Source organism: Anser brachyrhynchus, assembly GCF_964034855.1.
Source record: "Anser brachyrhynchus genome assembly, chromosome: Z".
In the NCBI taxonomy this organism is placed as follows: Eukaryota; Metazoa; Chordata; class Aves; order Anseriformes; family Anatidae; genus Anser; species Anser brachyrhynchus.
This window is the reverse complement of record NC_137697.1, coordinates 49773117-49790435: the sequence shown is the minus strand read 5'-3', so window position 1 is coordinate 49790435 and position 17319 is coordinate 49773117. Positions and strand designations below refer to the sequence as shown.

Below are 17319 nucleotides of genomic sequence, written 5' to 3'. Positions count from 1 at the left end.
CTTAGGCCTGTATCCTCAATTCAGATGTATTGAAATGGAAGTTCAGGCAGCAGAGACCTAAAGAAATGGATATGCTGTGACTGGTGTGACTGTACTTGGAATATGGGGAAGCAGTGCTGAAGTTGAAGGCCGTGGAGGTGGGCCCTCCAGTCTTGCTCTGTCAATGCATTGGAGTAGATTTGTAAAATGTAATTATTAAATTTGTTCTTTGTCATCTAATTAAGTGTGATACATCTTGCTCTTACTTTCTATAATTCTTTCCTCAAATTTATTATACTTAATGTTCTGAAGTGCACCTGGCTGTCTGTAGTCGGTGTCCTCCCAATACGCTGAGCATCCTGGCTGTGGTTCTTTACGCTTGCTAACATGGGTTTAGCTGGTACAAGTATGGCAGGCCTGAGAAGCTTCTATGTTGCTTTTGCTCCTTTTTTTTTCCTTCCCTGTGGAATATAAGCTTTTCACAGCAATTTGTGAGCGGGGGATACAATAATCCCTCTGGTGGGACAAATCTAGTGACTGTGAGTTCCCTTTATTTTTTTTGTTGTTGTTGTGGGGGGTGGGGGTTGTTCTTCTTTCACACCCTTTTCCTGGTGTGCCTGTAACCGATAAAGCACACAGTTTCTATTCCTCAGACCATTAACCATCCTAACAGGTAGGCAGGCACATCAGGAGAGCTCCAGAAGCCCCAGTATTGGACAGGTATGTTATTTGAGCAGGAGGATGAGGGCACAGAGGTGATGATCTCTCCGGGATCAAGCAGTAGATCAGCAACAGAAGCAGAAGCAACATGATGTTTTATGGACCATCCACGATCTATTGCAGTATGAAGGGGTAGTCAGTCTCCAGCTGGCTCTTACAGCAAATGGTAAGTTGACATACCTCTCAGCTTGTGATAGGGAGAGCTGAGAGGCAGGCAGAATGTCTGTTGACCCACGGGAGTGACTCCATGAAATAAACTAGTACACATTTTTGAGGGACAGATAACATCTATAGGGAAAATACTGGGGAAAATTTGAATTTATATAAACCCACATAGATACATATGAGTAAACTCACCGTAGGTCCATGTTTTGTGCAAAGCACTTAATATTCAAATTTCAACTCCTGGCAAATTCTCTACTCTGTTTACAGCAAGCTCTTCCATGAATGTAGCTGACTTGTAAGAGTATATCTATATGGTGGTTGACTGGAAGAAGACAGTGAATTCCAGTGTTAAGTTTGTGGAACTGTACTACTAGTGCTCTTGCTGCAAAATGTGTTGTTTTTTTTTTTTAAAAAAAAGTGTTGGCATATTCTGGGACAAATAATAAAATGGACCTCTTTGTGTAACAATGCATAAATCAATCACACTAGAGAATAGAAAGATGAAGATTTAATTTAGTTTAAAAAAAAAGAAGTCACCCCATGGAAAAAGATTCTCAAGGATTTACTAAACTGCTAGCTACGAATGGGTAGAATTGGAGAACTGAAACTGACCTTTGTAAACTGCACTTCCAAACCTATTGGTACAGGAGCCAAAGGCACTTCTGTTTCAATATCCAGGAGCACTACTTTTTCCATTCTGGTTCATTAAAGCAAGGGTTCCAATATCAGATTGGGTTGATGCTGAAATACAGTGAGTTACTTCTGTCTTTTGTGGTTGCATTGTTTGATTGATGACCCTGTGTTTTCCTTATTGTTTAGGCAAAAATGGTTCTACTTAGTCATAAAAATAGGGAAATACTTAATCAGGTCAGTGGGATGTGGAGTTGCTTTGTGGGATGAGGTAAGCTCTAGTAACCGTGTAGGTCTATATCTTTCAGATCATTCTGGGGCAGAAGATGCAGCATCTATCCCCATTTAGCTGTTGAACACATTCCCTAGGCATTCATATTCACTATTGTATTTTAGGTGTGTTTGTGCCCCTCAGCGACCTTCACCAGCATCTATGTGTGAGTCAGCATTTTTTTCAGTTCAGCGTTGCACATTTCTGATATGGAGGAAAAGGAAGAAAAAAACACTAATTTTTGTATTTAGATTGTGGCAGTGATGTAGAGTCTATTGTGTAGTGTCATGTTGCAAGTTTTGAAACAGAGGCAGCTCTGCTCTGTTTTTTTTATGGTTTTCTTCTCTCTGGCAAAAACAGAAAAATAGGTTTTCCAAAATACAGCAATGTCTGGCAATGGAAATCTATACAAATATTACCTATATCTGAAAAGTTAGAAGGTGGTAGCACTTGCTCAATTTCGTTTAATGTAACCAAATACTACACTTCTGTCTTTGAATACCATCTTCTCCAGCATTAGGAAAGCTTTGTGTTCTGTGGTCTTTGGAGAGGGCCATACACACAAATAGCGTGTTCCTTCAGGGTAGTAGGTGTTTGGCCCACTGATACTCTCCTGCTCTTTCTGTAAACCTGTTTTTAATTACATAAGTCTAGGTAAAAAACTTGAGACCCCTACTCATGGTGGCAGTGTCATTGTTGCCATTGAAATGCCCTGTTGCAAGCTCCTTAATATTAGGTCTATTTTTTTTACTAGTATGTAGGGTGGTGGAAGAGGTGGAGGTAGATATATGGAGGCAAGAGGAGAGCCATCTTACAAGTATTTCAGGAGTTCAGGCACGACTCGTGGAGGTACATCACGAACTGCAGCACTAGAACATCTCCGTTTGTAAGCTGTGTTATGTTTCAGTCTTGCTCGATGAAATTCAGCCACCTGCTGGGCTCTAACGGCTAAAGCAGAGGCAGTAGGTCAAAAAAGTGACTCCTTGGTGTACAGACCACCAGCGAGGCTGTATCTGGACACCGCAGCTGGTGTAAGGACCCCCCATAAAAGAGAGAAGTCAACACGGGGGCAAGTCCAGAGGCAGGGCCACGAGCACAGGGTGTAAGGGGACAGCCGAGGCCACCGAGCCTGTTCAGTCTGGAGAGGGGAAGGCGAGGTGAAGGGTGGCGTGGCAGGCTGCCTAAAGAGGAAAGTTACAGAAAAGGTGGATGTTTCTCTAACATCTAACAGTAATCGTCCTTTAATGATGTCATAGTATTAAAAAAAAAAAGATTTTGCTGGCATTTTGGCAGTATTCTGCCTTGTAATGGAAAGGTTACAAACTCGATACTCAGTTGTGTTGCCTGACAGGGATAAAAGTTGACTGCTTTCTCTAAAAATGTAAGGGGCAAGAGCCTGTAAGGGTTCGTTTGGCTAGAGCTCATTTAGACTGCATGAAAACAGCTGGCGGATTTAGATGGCTGATTTCTCTCCAAATACCAGTAAGTGTGTTGGAAAAGGAAATCCAGTGATTTGACAGTGAATGAAGTATGCCTGCTTGATGGGTGGTAATGGCTCCTTTTCTCTGGAATGAATGGTGGGTAATTTCAGAATTATTAGTACTGCTGAATGTTTATTTACTATAATAAAAGTCTCCAGCCTGGGGTCCTGAAGAGTAATACCATATGTTTTTGATCCTCCTGAAATCTGCTCCAATATTTAAATTCATCTCAAAACCCTGAATGCAATTGCCTCTAGCCCTGTTTATTTGCTGGTTTTGAGGCTGTTCTGGCCACAGGGAATATGTGGTATTCAACCCTTTACAAAGTTTTATCAGAAACTCAAGAGGCTCTGCCACTGTTCAAGTGGTTGGCTTATGACAATTTTATAAGGTTCCCAGTGCTGTTGTTTAACTGTTTCAGTAAGGATCTGGTTTTGCCAAGGCCCTTTGCAATGATGTATACCATGCCTGCTCTTCATTTCCTGACTTACTTTTCAGTTTGGGGAAATGTAGCTACTTTTAAATTTTAGTTTATTTCTCAAGGCAGCTAAATGGGAAAACTGTGAGTATAAGCAAGAATGGTTGTTGCTTTCTGCTTTGTCAGATAATTTCTGCATGGTCATTACCAGTGGAGGGAGAACAGAGCTGACTTCAGAGACTTTTGTTTCATCTGTGGAGGATGGTGTGTATTGAAACACTGCTCCTGGGTGTTTATAAATAGGTGTGTGGTTTTCCCTAAATGGCAGAGGGAGTACAATAAAAGCCGTTGTCACTTATGAAATTTCAGGATTGATCTGTAGAAGAGATCCTGTTTTCCAAAACTGAGAACTCTGGACAGGTAATAGTTTTCAGATCAGTGCCACGCTTTGTACCTTTTACCTAATTTAGAACACATAAAATGTTATTAGAACTGTTGTGACATAAATAAAATCCTAGTTCCCTTCTGTCAATATAATTTAAAAGAGTTAAGGGAATTTTTCGTAACTCTCTAAATAAGAAATTTAATAACAGTATTTTAATATTTATTTCTAGACTGCTGTCAGTGTAAACAAATGATAGGGAGCAGGCTGTTTGCAGGCAAGAATTCTGCCACTTCTACAGAAGTCACAGAGTCATAGAATAATTTGTGTTGGAAAAGACGTCAAAGATCATCTAGTCCAACCTTTAACCTAGCACTGCCTAGCACTGCTACTAGACAGTAACAGTGGTTCTCAGATGCAGAATGACAGTGTCATGTGTTCTGTGCTTGAAAAAGTAGAAATGAGCCAGAAAAAAATATACCCAGGTAAGCCTCTTGGTTGTCTCCAGTAAAGAATTATTTTTTTTGAAGTGATCACTCATGTAGAGGAAAAAAAAATGCAGGTTTTTGTGTCTTGGAAATTTTAATTTTTTTCTTTGTTGCTGTAGGTTTCTGTGAAACATTGGTTTTGTTCAAAGCAACAACGTACAATATAAAATAAAATTTTGAAGTGGAAAACTATTTCAGAATGGAAAAACAAAACAACACATTTCCAGCACTGCTACAGTGCTTTTTCTGATGTTATTGGAATGTTGTTGCTTTATTTCTTGCCCAGCTGACTTTTCATTAAAATGGATGCCTTGGTGCAGAAAATCTGTTTTGACAAAACAGCACTTTCACCAGCAAAACCAACGTTAGGAAGGCTTGGCCAGTTTTCCTGATTGTGAGCATGAATAATGTTTCATAGCTATTAACATTTTCTTGAAAAAAATACTAGGTTTAGTATCCAATTAATATTTCTTGAATGCTCTTTTAACACAATTCAGGCATAAGATCAAACAAAGCACAGTCTGATGAGCTGTCTGCACAATCTCTGTTCCCATCCTCACTGGGTTTTGAAAACTGAAGGAAAACGTGTGGGAAAGCTCTAATTCAAAGTCGCTTGGTTTTATGGTTGTGTTACAAAACATTTTAAACAAGGTGTGACTATTAGTCATATATCAAGTATTGTGTCTGTATAAACACCTGTCCTTGAGACTTCCAAAGCAGTTTGGTGCAGGGATCAGTATTTAGGAGTTTTCCTGTTCTACATTTGAAACTCATGGGAATGGTTGAAATAGAAAGGAGTGAATGTGGTCTGTAGTGTTGCTGTCATGTCAGTGTCGCTGTTTTGTCAGCCTCAGTTGAACAAAAGTTTGGACAGAGCCATTACAACATTTGAGAAATGCTAGCACCATTTGTAAATCCCAGTGTAACAATGTGTTAAATGAGTTAAACAAGTAAGGTTCCAGTGAATTTTGTTGCTGAAGTCTTGCGTGAGATCTATTTAAGATACTGGCTTTCATGAACGTGAATTTGGGATTGTCATTTAGGTTCTGCTCATTGTGTGGCAGGCCTGGCAGGCTCTAATAGTTATTGCTTTTGAAAAAATTGAGAAATCCAGATTCCAAAACCAGAGTGATTTACTATCAGGGACATATTTTGCTTGTACATGTAAGATTTAAGTGGATTCAAACAACACTTAAAAAACTAAGCAGAAACTGATTTACAGCCAGTTAAATCATGGGTCTTTTTCCTCATCTCTGCCTTAAATTTCACTTATCTCTCTGCTTACTAAGTTCAGGGCTTGAATTGAAAGGGTTTGGAGAAGATGGAGGAATTTGACTTTCAGGTTTCTTTCTGAGCAGTGTTCCTATAATCTTCATCACTGCACTAGCAGAAGTAGTGTGGTAAAACAAGTGTAGGCACATTCTGCCCGTGCCAGTTACTAGGCACTGATTTTCTTTGAGCCAAGGCATACCAGAAGAGGTGGCTCTGGAAGGGAGACTTCAGGAACAACTGGAGAAGGATGGGATGTACAGCACAGCAGGATCCTGACTGGAGATGTGAACAGCTTCAAATCCTTTACACTTGGAAGTGCTTAACTGGAGGGCATAGTTTCAAGGTGCTAAGCTGGCTTTAGAATAGAATAGCTCAGTTGGAAAGGACCTACAAATAGCGAGTCCAACTGCCTGACCACCTCCTGCCAACTTAATCTGTTCTTCATTCTAGAAGATGAGAAGTAGCTTGTTTTATATTTCTAGCTGCAACTAGTGATGGCTCCATTGGCTTACTTGGAATAAGGAAAGCAGGTAACAGATTCACAGTGTAACTTTTGGAAACTTAAAAAAAAAAGTCGGGAAGGGAGGGAGGAAAACATTTGAAAACATAAGCTCCAGTTCCTTAATGATCTTTGCTTTCACCCACCAGTAAGCCTGGAACAATGCTCAGTTTGAAGAGTTCTGGACATCCAGGAAAGTAGTTGGGACAGAAACTAAAACTCAGCCCATCATTGACAATATGTGGATGAATGTTGGCTGCAAACACTAGCAGTCAGCAAAATCAGTCCATTGTCTGAATCCCGTCAGTCCTTTTTCTTTGTGAACATGCATGTGTGACATTGCAAAGCTTTGAAGTCAATTTCAAATAGCTGCTGATTGCCACCTCTACTCCTCCTCGGCATCCATAAAGAGAAACTCAGAAATCCACTTCTGAGGATTCTGACTGGGTTTTGCTTTGTAAAAAACCCTTCGGACTGGGTCTTACGTAGTGAAAAATATCCTGCTCTTTTAGGAGGAGAACCCAAAACCATATAAATACAAAGGCAGAAACAGACTGGGATGTGGGTCTTTTTGTACAATTATTTCACAAGAAACCACAATAAAATCTACCGGTATTTCAAACCACCTGCAAAACACTACCAAGGGGAAGAGCTGCAAAAGGAAAATCCGGTTTCTGACCTGTTCTAACTCAAAAAGCTGAAGAAGGAGCATATGTGCTGGTGGGGGGAAGACACAAAGGAGGCGGGACATGAGATAGCATGCAGGTGGGGAATATCAGCTTTTCAACAATGAAAACGTTAGGCTAGCTGGCCATCTATTTCCTACCCATTTTCCAACATACTGCCTTGAAAAGAAAACTAGTGCTTGATGGAGGGATGTCAGAGATCTAACAAATAATTAGAGAAGATAGCTAAAAATGAAGATAAGTGAAGGTCAATGAATGAAAGTAACCTACAGTTTTTCATCTTCATGTGACCAGTTGAAAGATGAATCATTTGGGAAGTTCCACAAAGATCCTTGTTAGCAGTTAATTTTAACAGAGGAGCTTTGGGCAAATAAAATCCCCTGGTGCGTTAGTCTCATGGAATTCAGTTTTTAGTGGCTAAATGAGCTGAATGTCAGAGAGGGATGTGGAGATAAAGTGGTGATATAAATGATGATTCAGTGATGGCAAGAAAAGGTCCTTTGGTCATCAGCTTAATCCTCTTGCCCCACGAGTCAGTTTGCTTCACTATTGATTTTAACAATTGCAAGTCTGCCTCTCAAAGTCTGTAATACAGGCTGCTTGAAAAGGATGGATGTGGGGTGAGATACCCACGAGATGGTATAGAAATCTCGGAAATTAGGGATGGGGCTTTTGGTCCTGTAAATACAAATTGCATGTGGATTACGTTAAGAGGTCTACTGTTTATGTAAGAAGAGAGTGGCCCCTCTACCTCCAGTCATATCAGTTTTGTATGCAAGGGTTTTTAAGTCATTCTACCATGAAAGGAATTGATTTAGTGTAAGTGTTGCTTGTATTCTTCATGAAAAATTCATTGAGCAATTACCAGGAAAAGTAAGAGGTACATATTAGCTGCAGGCGATAGGCACCAGCAGCTGCAGAATTACATAATGTATTATTAAATATCTTGCTTTTTAGGAGTGGATTGGTTTTGTTACTAAGGTCAATTTCATTAGCACTATTTCATAGCCCTTTTGATCAAAAATTGCTTTTTGTTGTGATAAAGAGTGATATCCAGCAGTGGTGTGTGTTGCATTATGTTTCCTTTTCAAGATCATATACGTTAATGAGATGCATTACCTGCTGGGGAGTTCTCTGTGATTGCAGTTCGCTCCTCAAACATGTTTTACTAAAGGAAGAAAAACGGGCAAGAAGGTTCTTGTTTTGATAAGAAACGGCACTAGTCAAGCTGCCTTGTGCAGCGTCGGTGTGAACCATAAACAGTGCTTTGGTGGAATAATATAATCACAGAACTATTAGTTCTTAACATATTTCAGCTGCTTTGCAGTGAAGGGGAAAACCAGCAGCACAAACATTCCCTTGTTTGTAAGCAAATAGTCGGAGGCTCTAACCACTGAACCAGAACGCTGCCCTAAAAGGATTAAAGCAGTAAAGAGATACTTAGCCCAAGAGAAATGGCTCTCAGCTGGCCAGGGCTTTAGTTTGATGATGGAGATGATGTCCGCTGTGTTTGTCTGGCAAGACCAAAGGAAGAAGAAGAAAAAAAATCCAACCCCTTTATTATTCTAAAACACAAGCCTATCAGAAGATACTGTCTTCCCTGCTTCCCGGAGTCAGTACTGTTCTTCTGCCCAGGACAGGATAGTTTGTTTCCGGGTATTTTTGTCAGACTAGGGTGGACCTGAACACAGGGCAACAGCGTGTCTACAGCCTCGGCCTCATTAACTGCAAAATTTTTCTACATACAGTTGCAAGGTGATGTCATCCCTGCTTGGCAAAGATCAAGTATTAAAAGTAGGAGGTGAGCAACTTGCGTACAGTCTGCATCTTGTAGTATCTGCCATCACCCTGGTTTGACATCTCACCACCTTTGAACCTCTCAGATGTCAAAATTTTCACCCTTTCCAGTCTCTCCCTTAAGTGTTTTGTGCCTTGCTTGAAACAGGGAGATTTTATTGTGCTTTCTTATGAAATAATTGCCCAAAGCACATTTTCAGTTTCAAGAAAATTTTAGTTTGAAGTCGTGAAGTTTCAGAGGTTACTTTTGATTCTTTCGTCTTTTCACTTTAATATTCAATATTTATAAATGTTTCAAATAAAAATTGTTGTTGAACTAGAAGCTCTGCTTAGTGATTTCTGGAAATATAAAAATGGTAAAGATTAACCATAGACTTCTAGAGGACTCTAGAAGGAAGTGGACAGCTGGAGGCGTGTAATCGTACCCCCTAATCCTAGCAGGACTTGCCCTTCAGGTTGCTGAGTGTTTTCTACAGGCAAAGTTAGAAAACCTGTGAGGATGGAAACCTGAACTTTCTGAGCCTGGCCCCAGGGCTGCGCCACTGTCATGGAGAAGACTTTCCTTACACCCAGAGGGAACTCTGTGTGCTGCAGCTTGTGCTTGTGACTCACTGTGTGACTCTGAGAAATATCCACCTTTTCTGTAATTTCTGTAACTTTCCTCTTTAGGCGGCCTGCCACCCTCTACCTCGCCTTCCCCTCTCCAGCCTGAACAGGCTCAGTGGCCTCAGCTGACCCCTTACACCCCATGCTCCCACCCGCAGGCTCTTCTGGTGGCCCTGCCTCGGGACTTGCTCCTGTGTTGACTTCCCTCTTTTATGGGTTGGCCCTTACACCAGTTGCAGTGTCCAGATACAGCCTCGCTGGTGCTCTGTACCCCAGGGAGTCACTTTCCTCCACCAGGTGGCTGCACTTTTACCGTGCAGCCCAGGTTGCAGTGGGCTGTCTTGGCTCCAGAGGCAGACTGCTGGTGCATGTTCTGTGTCTTGTCCACCGTGACATGGTTCCTCTTCTGGCATGTTGTGCCCTAGCCTGCGCTGCAGCCTGGGTTTATTGTGTCCAAAGGCAGAAACTTTTTATGTGTCTTGGTTGAAGTCCATGAGGCTTCTTTCCATAACTACTAGGTCATGTTTTTTTTTCACTCACTTTCATGAACAACATGGGAAATGGGCAAAATAGAGTGCTCCAGGCACTGTGTTCGGGACTAACCAGTGCCGAAATACACAATAAGCAGGTGTCCTGAAGAGGAGTTTATTTCATTAAGTGACTCTGTACAGGTGACAGGTGCCCCAACATCTCCTATATTTCCTCTCAGTTGTGTTTTTAGCAAAAGTAGCCTGAGATAGTCTCTCTCTTAGAGATCTTAGAAGACTCCTGATAGACCTGTCCAGTGCATCACAGAACCTGAAGCTTCTTCTTTCCTTTTGGTAACGAAGCGGAAATTCAGACTGTAACCACTTGGCAGTGGTAACTTGTGACCAAGAGAGGCTCTGGCACAGAGAGCAAGAAGGGCTGGCTGCAGGATGGGCTAAGCCGAGGGGAAACAGGAACACCAGGGACAGAGCGGCTCCGTGTAGGGAGTTCAGTTCCCCTTGCTGATGAGATAAGACACGCTGCAGTTTTCTCCTGTAGCGATCGTGTGGTGCAGGCGCTGGAGGAGACCTGTGGGGAGCGGAGGTGGTGCTGGGGGACAAACCCAGCACCAGGCAAGGTATCCTGTGCCAACGCTCACGGTTGATGCTGGGGCAAGTGTATATAGGGAACTGGCTCATGACACATCTTTGCAGACTCCTTGTAGAGCTGCTTATGGTAGCAGGACTTTGTCCAATGTGTTGTTCATTAAATTTTCTTTTTATATTTAAGCATGAACGTGTTTAATTTGCCGTAAGGGATATATTAAATATTTCTCAGTGAAGCCACATACTGACTTGTGCTTGCAAAAGGGCTGCAGGTCAGCAGCCTTTGCTCAGCACAGTGCAGGTGAAATTCTTCATGCCATTAGTCTTGGGAGAGGGCTGCTCTGAGGATATTTCCCCAGTTGGCAGCAGTAGGTCCGTCTGCACATGGCCATGTTCTGGCCAGTTGCTGCCAGGGTGGGATGAGTGTGCTCTGTCCAGAGGTCGCCCCAGGACAAGGCAGGCCTGGCCTCATCTGCATGAGGCTCACGTCCTGCACGTGCCTCTGTGAAGAAGCCTCAGGCTTCTGATATGCCAAAACTAATGACACCTTTTGGTCCAGAACTGATGTCAGGTTGTTAGGAAAATCAAATGCTCACAGCAAAACTGAGGGGTAACAGGATAACAGGCTGTCCTCTGGCATGCCTCCGGGCCAGTTCCAGGGTAAGACAGCATTGTACTCAAGTCCAGAGAGAGAAGGTGGTGAAAACAAAGTACTGGATTAGGTTGCCTTAGTGTTGGACTGTCCTTGGGGGTTTGCAGGTAACAGTCACTGTCTTTTGGAGTAGTCTTGGCCTGTCACCTGGAAACTATTTTGTTCTCCTGCATCCCCCTATGTCATGAATGAGCTCGTTGTGGTGCTGCCTTACTCCCCATACGCAATCATGAACTAACGCTTTGCTTTTCTTGCAGGAGCAGTCAAGGTTTTATGCATATGAAACTGACGAAAACCAAAGAAAAATACATCCTGGGTCAGAACAGCCCTCCCTTCGACAGCGTTCCTGAGGTCATCCATTACTACACCACAAAAAAGCTGCCTATCAAGGGAGCAGAACACTTGTCACTGCTCTACCCAGTGGCTGTGCGGACCCTATAATATCCTAGTCTCACCCCTTCCTGTGGATGGGAGGTGAGAGGTAAGCTGGGTTGCACTAAATCCATAGGCAGAATTCAGTGCTTGAGTCTTTGATGGAGAATGGCTGCCTTTAGATTCGGGCATGTGGGCTATCTACAGAATTGTGTATGGGACTGTGTGTATGGTAATCTTATGCTGCAGCATGCCCTTAGAACTATGCTTCTGTGTAAGAGAAAGAAATTTTACTTTGGTGCAAAGGGAACAGATAGCCTTCCCAGAGCTTCTCTGTGAATGAAAATACTTCCCAACAGAAAGTTCTTACTCATTGTTTTAAACTGAATCAACAAGTTCTTCTCAGCTGTAAAGCACCAGCAACGTTTGTTCTCTTGCCACCCTGAGAAACTTCTCCATGTGAAAGAGTAACCTGCCCTTGAGGGGACACTAGGGTCTTCTTGGTGGACTTGAGAAGGAGCTTAGCAGGCAAGTCCTTGCAGCTCTGTGTGGTCGCTCAGCTTGGTGGGGTTTGTTTTTTAATGCCCAGAGTTTATGCCAACCCCAAAGTTTCATGGGGTAGTCAAATACAGAAATCCTATTAGGCACAAAATCTTAACAGTTTTTTGACAGCAAGTCATGATCAATTATTTATGAATAGGGAATATAATTAAAAAGTAGTTTATTATATATTTTTATCCATTTTTGGTACAACAATAAATCTATAAGGGTTACTGTCTTCATTTGCAAGTTTCATTCATAGATGCAGGTGGCTAATTCTGTTTGGGGAAGTTGCACCCTGGTGTTTTGAGTAGTTGAGAATGAGTCATTTTAATATGTGGGTTAGTATTTATGCATGAGGGTGGTCAAAGGCTTTTATAAGGCTTTTGTAGGCAAAATCTTCACTTGCTTATTTCATCTGGAGCAAACAGTTGTCACACTGAGGTAGCAGACTTACAAGTGTGTGTTATACTGCCCTTCCACAAGCTGGCCTGTACAGCTGTGCAAATGAGAACGGTGTTCAGCAGAGCAGAAATTTGGTTTTCTAGTGTACAAGACGTTCTTAAAACGCGGTCCCTTGACACACACTTTCTGGCCAGTGTTCATTTTCCCCATAGGCAGAACCCCCCTGCTGTATTTTATTCACTGCCAGCAAGAAGCGCTGCAGAAGCTGCTCTCTACCTCAGTCCTGCCAACTCAGTGCCCATCCACTTGAGAGATATTTGGTACATGCTCTGTGTGCTCGTTGAATGCGATAAGTGAAAAACTATAATTGTGCAAAAATTGGAACTGGGGATTCAATAGCCTGCTAGTCCTCACTTTTGTGCCATCTCCCACCTATATCTAGAGTGTTGTGCATTAACCTATCAGCTGTTATAGTAGCAAACTGGTTTCATGCAGTTTAGGTATTCTACAGACTGCAAAAGGACTGTGAAATTGTGTGTTATTTAATTCAGCTTTCTTTCCTACTCTTTTCTTTTATGTATGCATAGAAGTGCAAATCTGAAAAATGTAATGGAGTAATCACTTACTGCCTGTAAAAGTAGTGCTTCACTGTATTGTCTAATCTGATAAGAACCTGAAGGATGTCACATATAATGTCATCAGTGGTGAATGTTCTGCTGCCTGTCTTTTAAGCCTGCCTTGTTCTGTTTATGGCATCCAACACAGTTTGAACAGGAGCGGATCACACATGCATGAGGAGCCCAGTGTCACTCTGTGCCACAATGGTAGTGGGTCTTGCTGTCCCTATCTCACCCATAATTTAAAGGCAGAGGTTCTTACTGTGTTTTTTTGAGAGAAGGGTGGTACAATGAAGTTTACAAAGAGACAACATTCCTCTCCAAGTGAAACCAAACATCCCCTTTTTTTATGTACTCACCTACATGCACTTTGTGTTTCCCTCATGTCTTCACAGGACTCTCATTCTCCTATTAACATCACCCAATTGGCAAGAGCATGCAGGCACTTTAAAGTTCATGTGTCAGAGTAGGAGTTCATGAAGGTGGCAGGGCTTACGCATGTTAGGAATCAGATTGTATCTGCTGCAGTCTGTTTCTTCACCTGTGTGGCTCTGGCAACACCCTCATGCCTCCTGGGACAGAAGGGTATCATTTTGCCTTTTTCCCATGTTGAAGTGCGTTTTTGAGAATCTGCCATCGTTGCTGTTCTACAGACTGGGCTTCTGTAGTGGAGAAGTAGGCACCTGCTCTCCCTAACAGCAATTAGCAGCAGAAACCAAAATCATTTTAAACCAAGACCTTGCCCGGCTTCCTGAAGCACGCTTTCTTTAGTTCGTGGAGAGGACTGTTGTACTGAATCTTTCTTGACACAGGCTGATCAAAAGTCAGTTGAAGCCAGCAGTGCCACTTTATTGCCGTCTGCAGGTTTGGGGTTGGGATCCCATACCTGACACAAATCAGGTCAATATGCATCATACAAATATGTATACAGTTTATTACAGTTTCAAGGATCAGACCATGATTCAGCAAATGGAAATCATCTCAGAAAATGTTGGTTGTCTGTGGGTAGGTTTTTTAATTATTTTTTAAAAAACTTTTAGAAAGAAAGTATTCAGTAATTGCAGAATAAATAAAACCAGGATTTTGTTTGCACTGTAATGTTGTCTTTGTTTATTTAAGTGATTGTATGATATTTTTCCAGTGAAGGAATATTCTTCCTAGACTTTTTAATGTACATTGAAAATGCGGTGTGTTGCAGTGTGTAGTATTGCATATAGGTGAAAGATCTCGTAGTGATCATGCCTATATAGCACATTAAAAAATTATTTAAAAAAAAACATGAACATCTCCCTTTTCTTCCTCTAATTATCAATGTGTTCTCAGATTGTTTTGAACAGGGAACAGTGGAAGTGGCTTTTCAGAACAACTTTTGTTTGTGTATTAACTATGTAGTGCAAGTAGTTATTAGGCTATAGCCTGTTTTGGAGTCTGGAAAATCAGATGGCTCAGTTCTGCCCTGAGTAATTCTCTGGATAATGTGCAGCTCTGCAAAGGCTGTGCGAAAGCAGCACAGGTGCATGTATGAATGACATCGCTGTCCTATTGCTCGAGATGCTCAAGGATTACAGTTATTGCTGTTTACAGCATAACACTGCTGAATTACCTTCTGCAAATTTTAAAAGAGATGCTAATTAGGCTTCTATTTTGGTGAGTATATTCAGCATGGTAAAAGGCTGTTATAGCCTGTTAAAAAGCTGTTATAGTATATAACTGCTATAAAGCTGTTATAGTAGGCATGATTACACGTCACAGCTCCTTTCATAATTGGAAAAATCCTTAAGGTTTGTAGAGGTTCTGTACTTGCTAATAGCTTATCATCTGACTGTGAAGTCTGTGGAGACAGGATGCACAGCGAGGGGCAGGGCTGTCTTAAATCCAGAAGTGCAAAACACACGCTTGTAGCTTCTCAGAGAACTTGGCCTGAGTCTGTGCTCTAAGAAAAAACGGTTTTGGAATGACACATTTATGTACTGTTTCTCCTATCCCTGTGAGGCTCAGGGTTTGCCCGTTCTCTTGCTCTCATGGCTCAGGCTGTCCGCACAAACACTGTATGGTCATACTGGTAGTGGCTGCAAATGCCATCTTTCATCCAAGCTTGGATTCCATATTCACCCCTCTGCAATGCTAAGCTATGCTCTGGGGTAATCAATTGGTCCTCAGTAGCTGGGGAGGCAGGGGACAGTCTGCCCTTCTCCTCCCCTGCTGCTGCTGGTAATTCATGCTGTCCTTGGGTTGTACCTGGCACGGTGCTGGAGCAGAACAAGCAACAGGCAACAATACAACAGCAACTAAAAACATCCAACACACAGCTGCACTGACTCCTGGAAAGGGGCTATTTCATGACTGTGAAACGAAACAGAAATGAAACAGACCTTTCTGCACTCCTGGTCTGAGTAAGGAAGGAAGGGAGCAAACCGTAGAGAGTCTCCTGGTTTTTGTACAGTCTTTCCCTTTTAATCATCTGAACTGATCACACATAAAACACTGCAAATTGCTTCTTTTTTATTTCTTCTAGCTGGAGTCCCTTGTAAGAAGGGAATGAGAAAGGAAGGAAATTGCAGCAGCTGAACAAAGCTGGGTGTCTGAAATGAAGCAAGTAGGAATCCTGCTGAAAAAGATGCTGGCAGGTTGCGTGAAACAGCCATGTAAAATCCCATTTTCTGCAGCATGTTATTGCTGGTCTTAGGCATTGAGTTAGCTCTGAGAACCACGCACCCACAATTCAAAGTTGCTGTAATGATCTCTCAGTGCTCTGGACCTCGTGGTCAGTTCAGTGAGAGCATCAATCCAAGCATTGCCTGGGCTTTGTCACGTGTCTTTCAGAGTCCCTGGGTTTCACTTATTGATGCTGTTGGTTCCAGGATACAAACACGGCAGCTTAACTGAAGCTTTGCAGAGCTCAATTTTCTTTCTAAGCTTAATATAGAGGTTAGTATTACTGGAGGGATACAGGTAACAGTTAAGCGCTGATACCTGCAGTAGTAGTACTGGAAAATCAAAACGTTGCATCGGTGCCGTACTGTCAGAGCCTTCCTCAGCCCAGAGCAGTTCACAGTGCCTACCCATTATGTGAAACTGATGTGACGTTTTTGTCAGTGACTTCTATTTCAGGCAGCTCTCCAAATACAAAACACTCCTACAGCATAGCCTTACAACGCTATTAAGCCTCAGAAAAATCTCAGGGCTCTGACTGCTATCCACACCACTGAGAGAAGCAAATTTAGAGGATTGATATCAGCACCTTCCCTCTCATTGGTCAAGCAGTTTTGCCACCAGAAAGACACTGTTAACCTGCCAGCTAAAGGTCAAAATGCACAAGGCCTGTAGATCAGGAGTTTATTCAAGAACATCCAATGATTATCTTAGATCTCAGACATGACTATCCTAGTCTCTCAGGCATCCTGGACTGCCTCCTTCTGCCAGTCCACTTGTTGGAAAGGACTGTAGCTGTTGATAAACTGGAGGGAAACCCATAGGGAGCTTGATGGGCATGAGGAATGGGCCAGCGTGAACCTCCTGGAGTTCAACAAACGCAGTCCCAAACCAGGATGCACTGACCTCTTGCAAGAGGATAGACTGGAGGGTGACCTGTGGGAGAAGAGTGAAAAAGGAGCTAAACAGAAGTCAGCAGTCTGCCTTTGCAGACGTGAAGGCATACTGCAGTCAGTACTGTGCAGTGGAAGCACAGCCATCAGGTGGAAGGAAGTGATGATTCCCTCTTCAGAGCCCTGGTGAGGCTGCATCTGGATACTCTCCTGTTTGTGTGCTCCCAGCTGCAAGGAGAGATCTCAACAAACTCAAGCAAGTTCAGAGCAGGACCACAGGGAGAATCTGGGGTTTGGAGCAAATGATATGTGAGGACAGGTTGAGGGAACCAGGCCTGTTCAGCTGGAACGAGAGAAGGTGGGAGGGTTCAAGGGCCTGGGTACCTGGCCTACGTGGAGAGGAACATTGCTGCTACTTCTTATCTGGTGCTTTGCATCACTCAGGCTACTGATGGGTTGAGCTCTCCCTCCTGCACAGCTGTCTAGCTTCCCAGTGGGAACTCTGGAAGGTATCATTGTGGCTCGCTGACGGTGTTCCTAGGTGCTGCAAGCTCAGCGTGGAGGAGTGGGTGGTAGGGATTTTACTGAAGTGGCACACTGTATTTTTATGTGACTCTTAGTTGGTGGCCAGTGCTGAGTAGGTATGTATAGAACCATTGAAAAAAAACAAGGATGGGAATGTTGAGTTAAACACATCTTGGCCACCAGGGTATGGCAACAA

At 42.6% G+C, this 17319-nt stretch overlaps 1 protein-coding gene across 1 annotated transcript in view; it reads left to right on the top strand.

The window, feature by feature from the left end:
* SHB (SH2 domain containing adaptor protein B) overlaps window positions 1-14330 on the top strand; it is a 79551-nt gene extending 65221 nt beyond the window's left edge. The window contains 1 exon segment of the mRNA XM_080574865.1: window positions 11377-14330. Coding sequence (XP_080430991.1) covers window positions 11377-11560 — 184 coding nt within the window. The 3' untranslated portion in view covers window positions 11561-14330.
* The last annotated feature ends 2989 nt before the right edge of the window (window positions 14331-17319 follow it).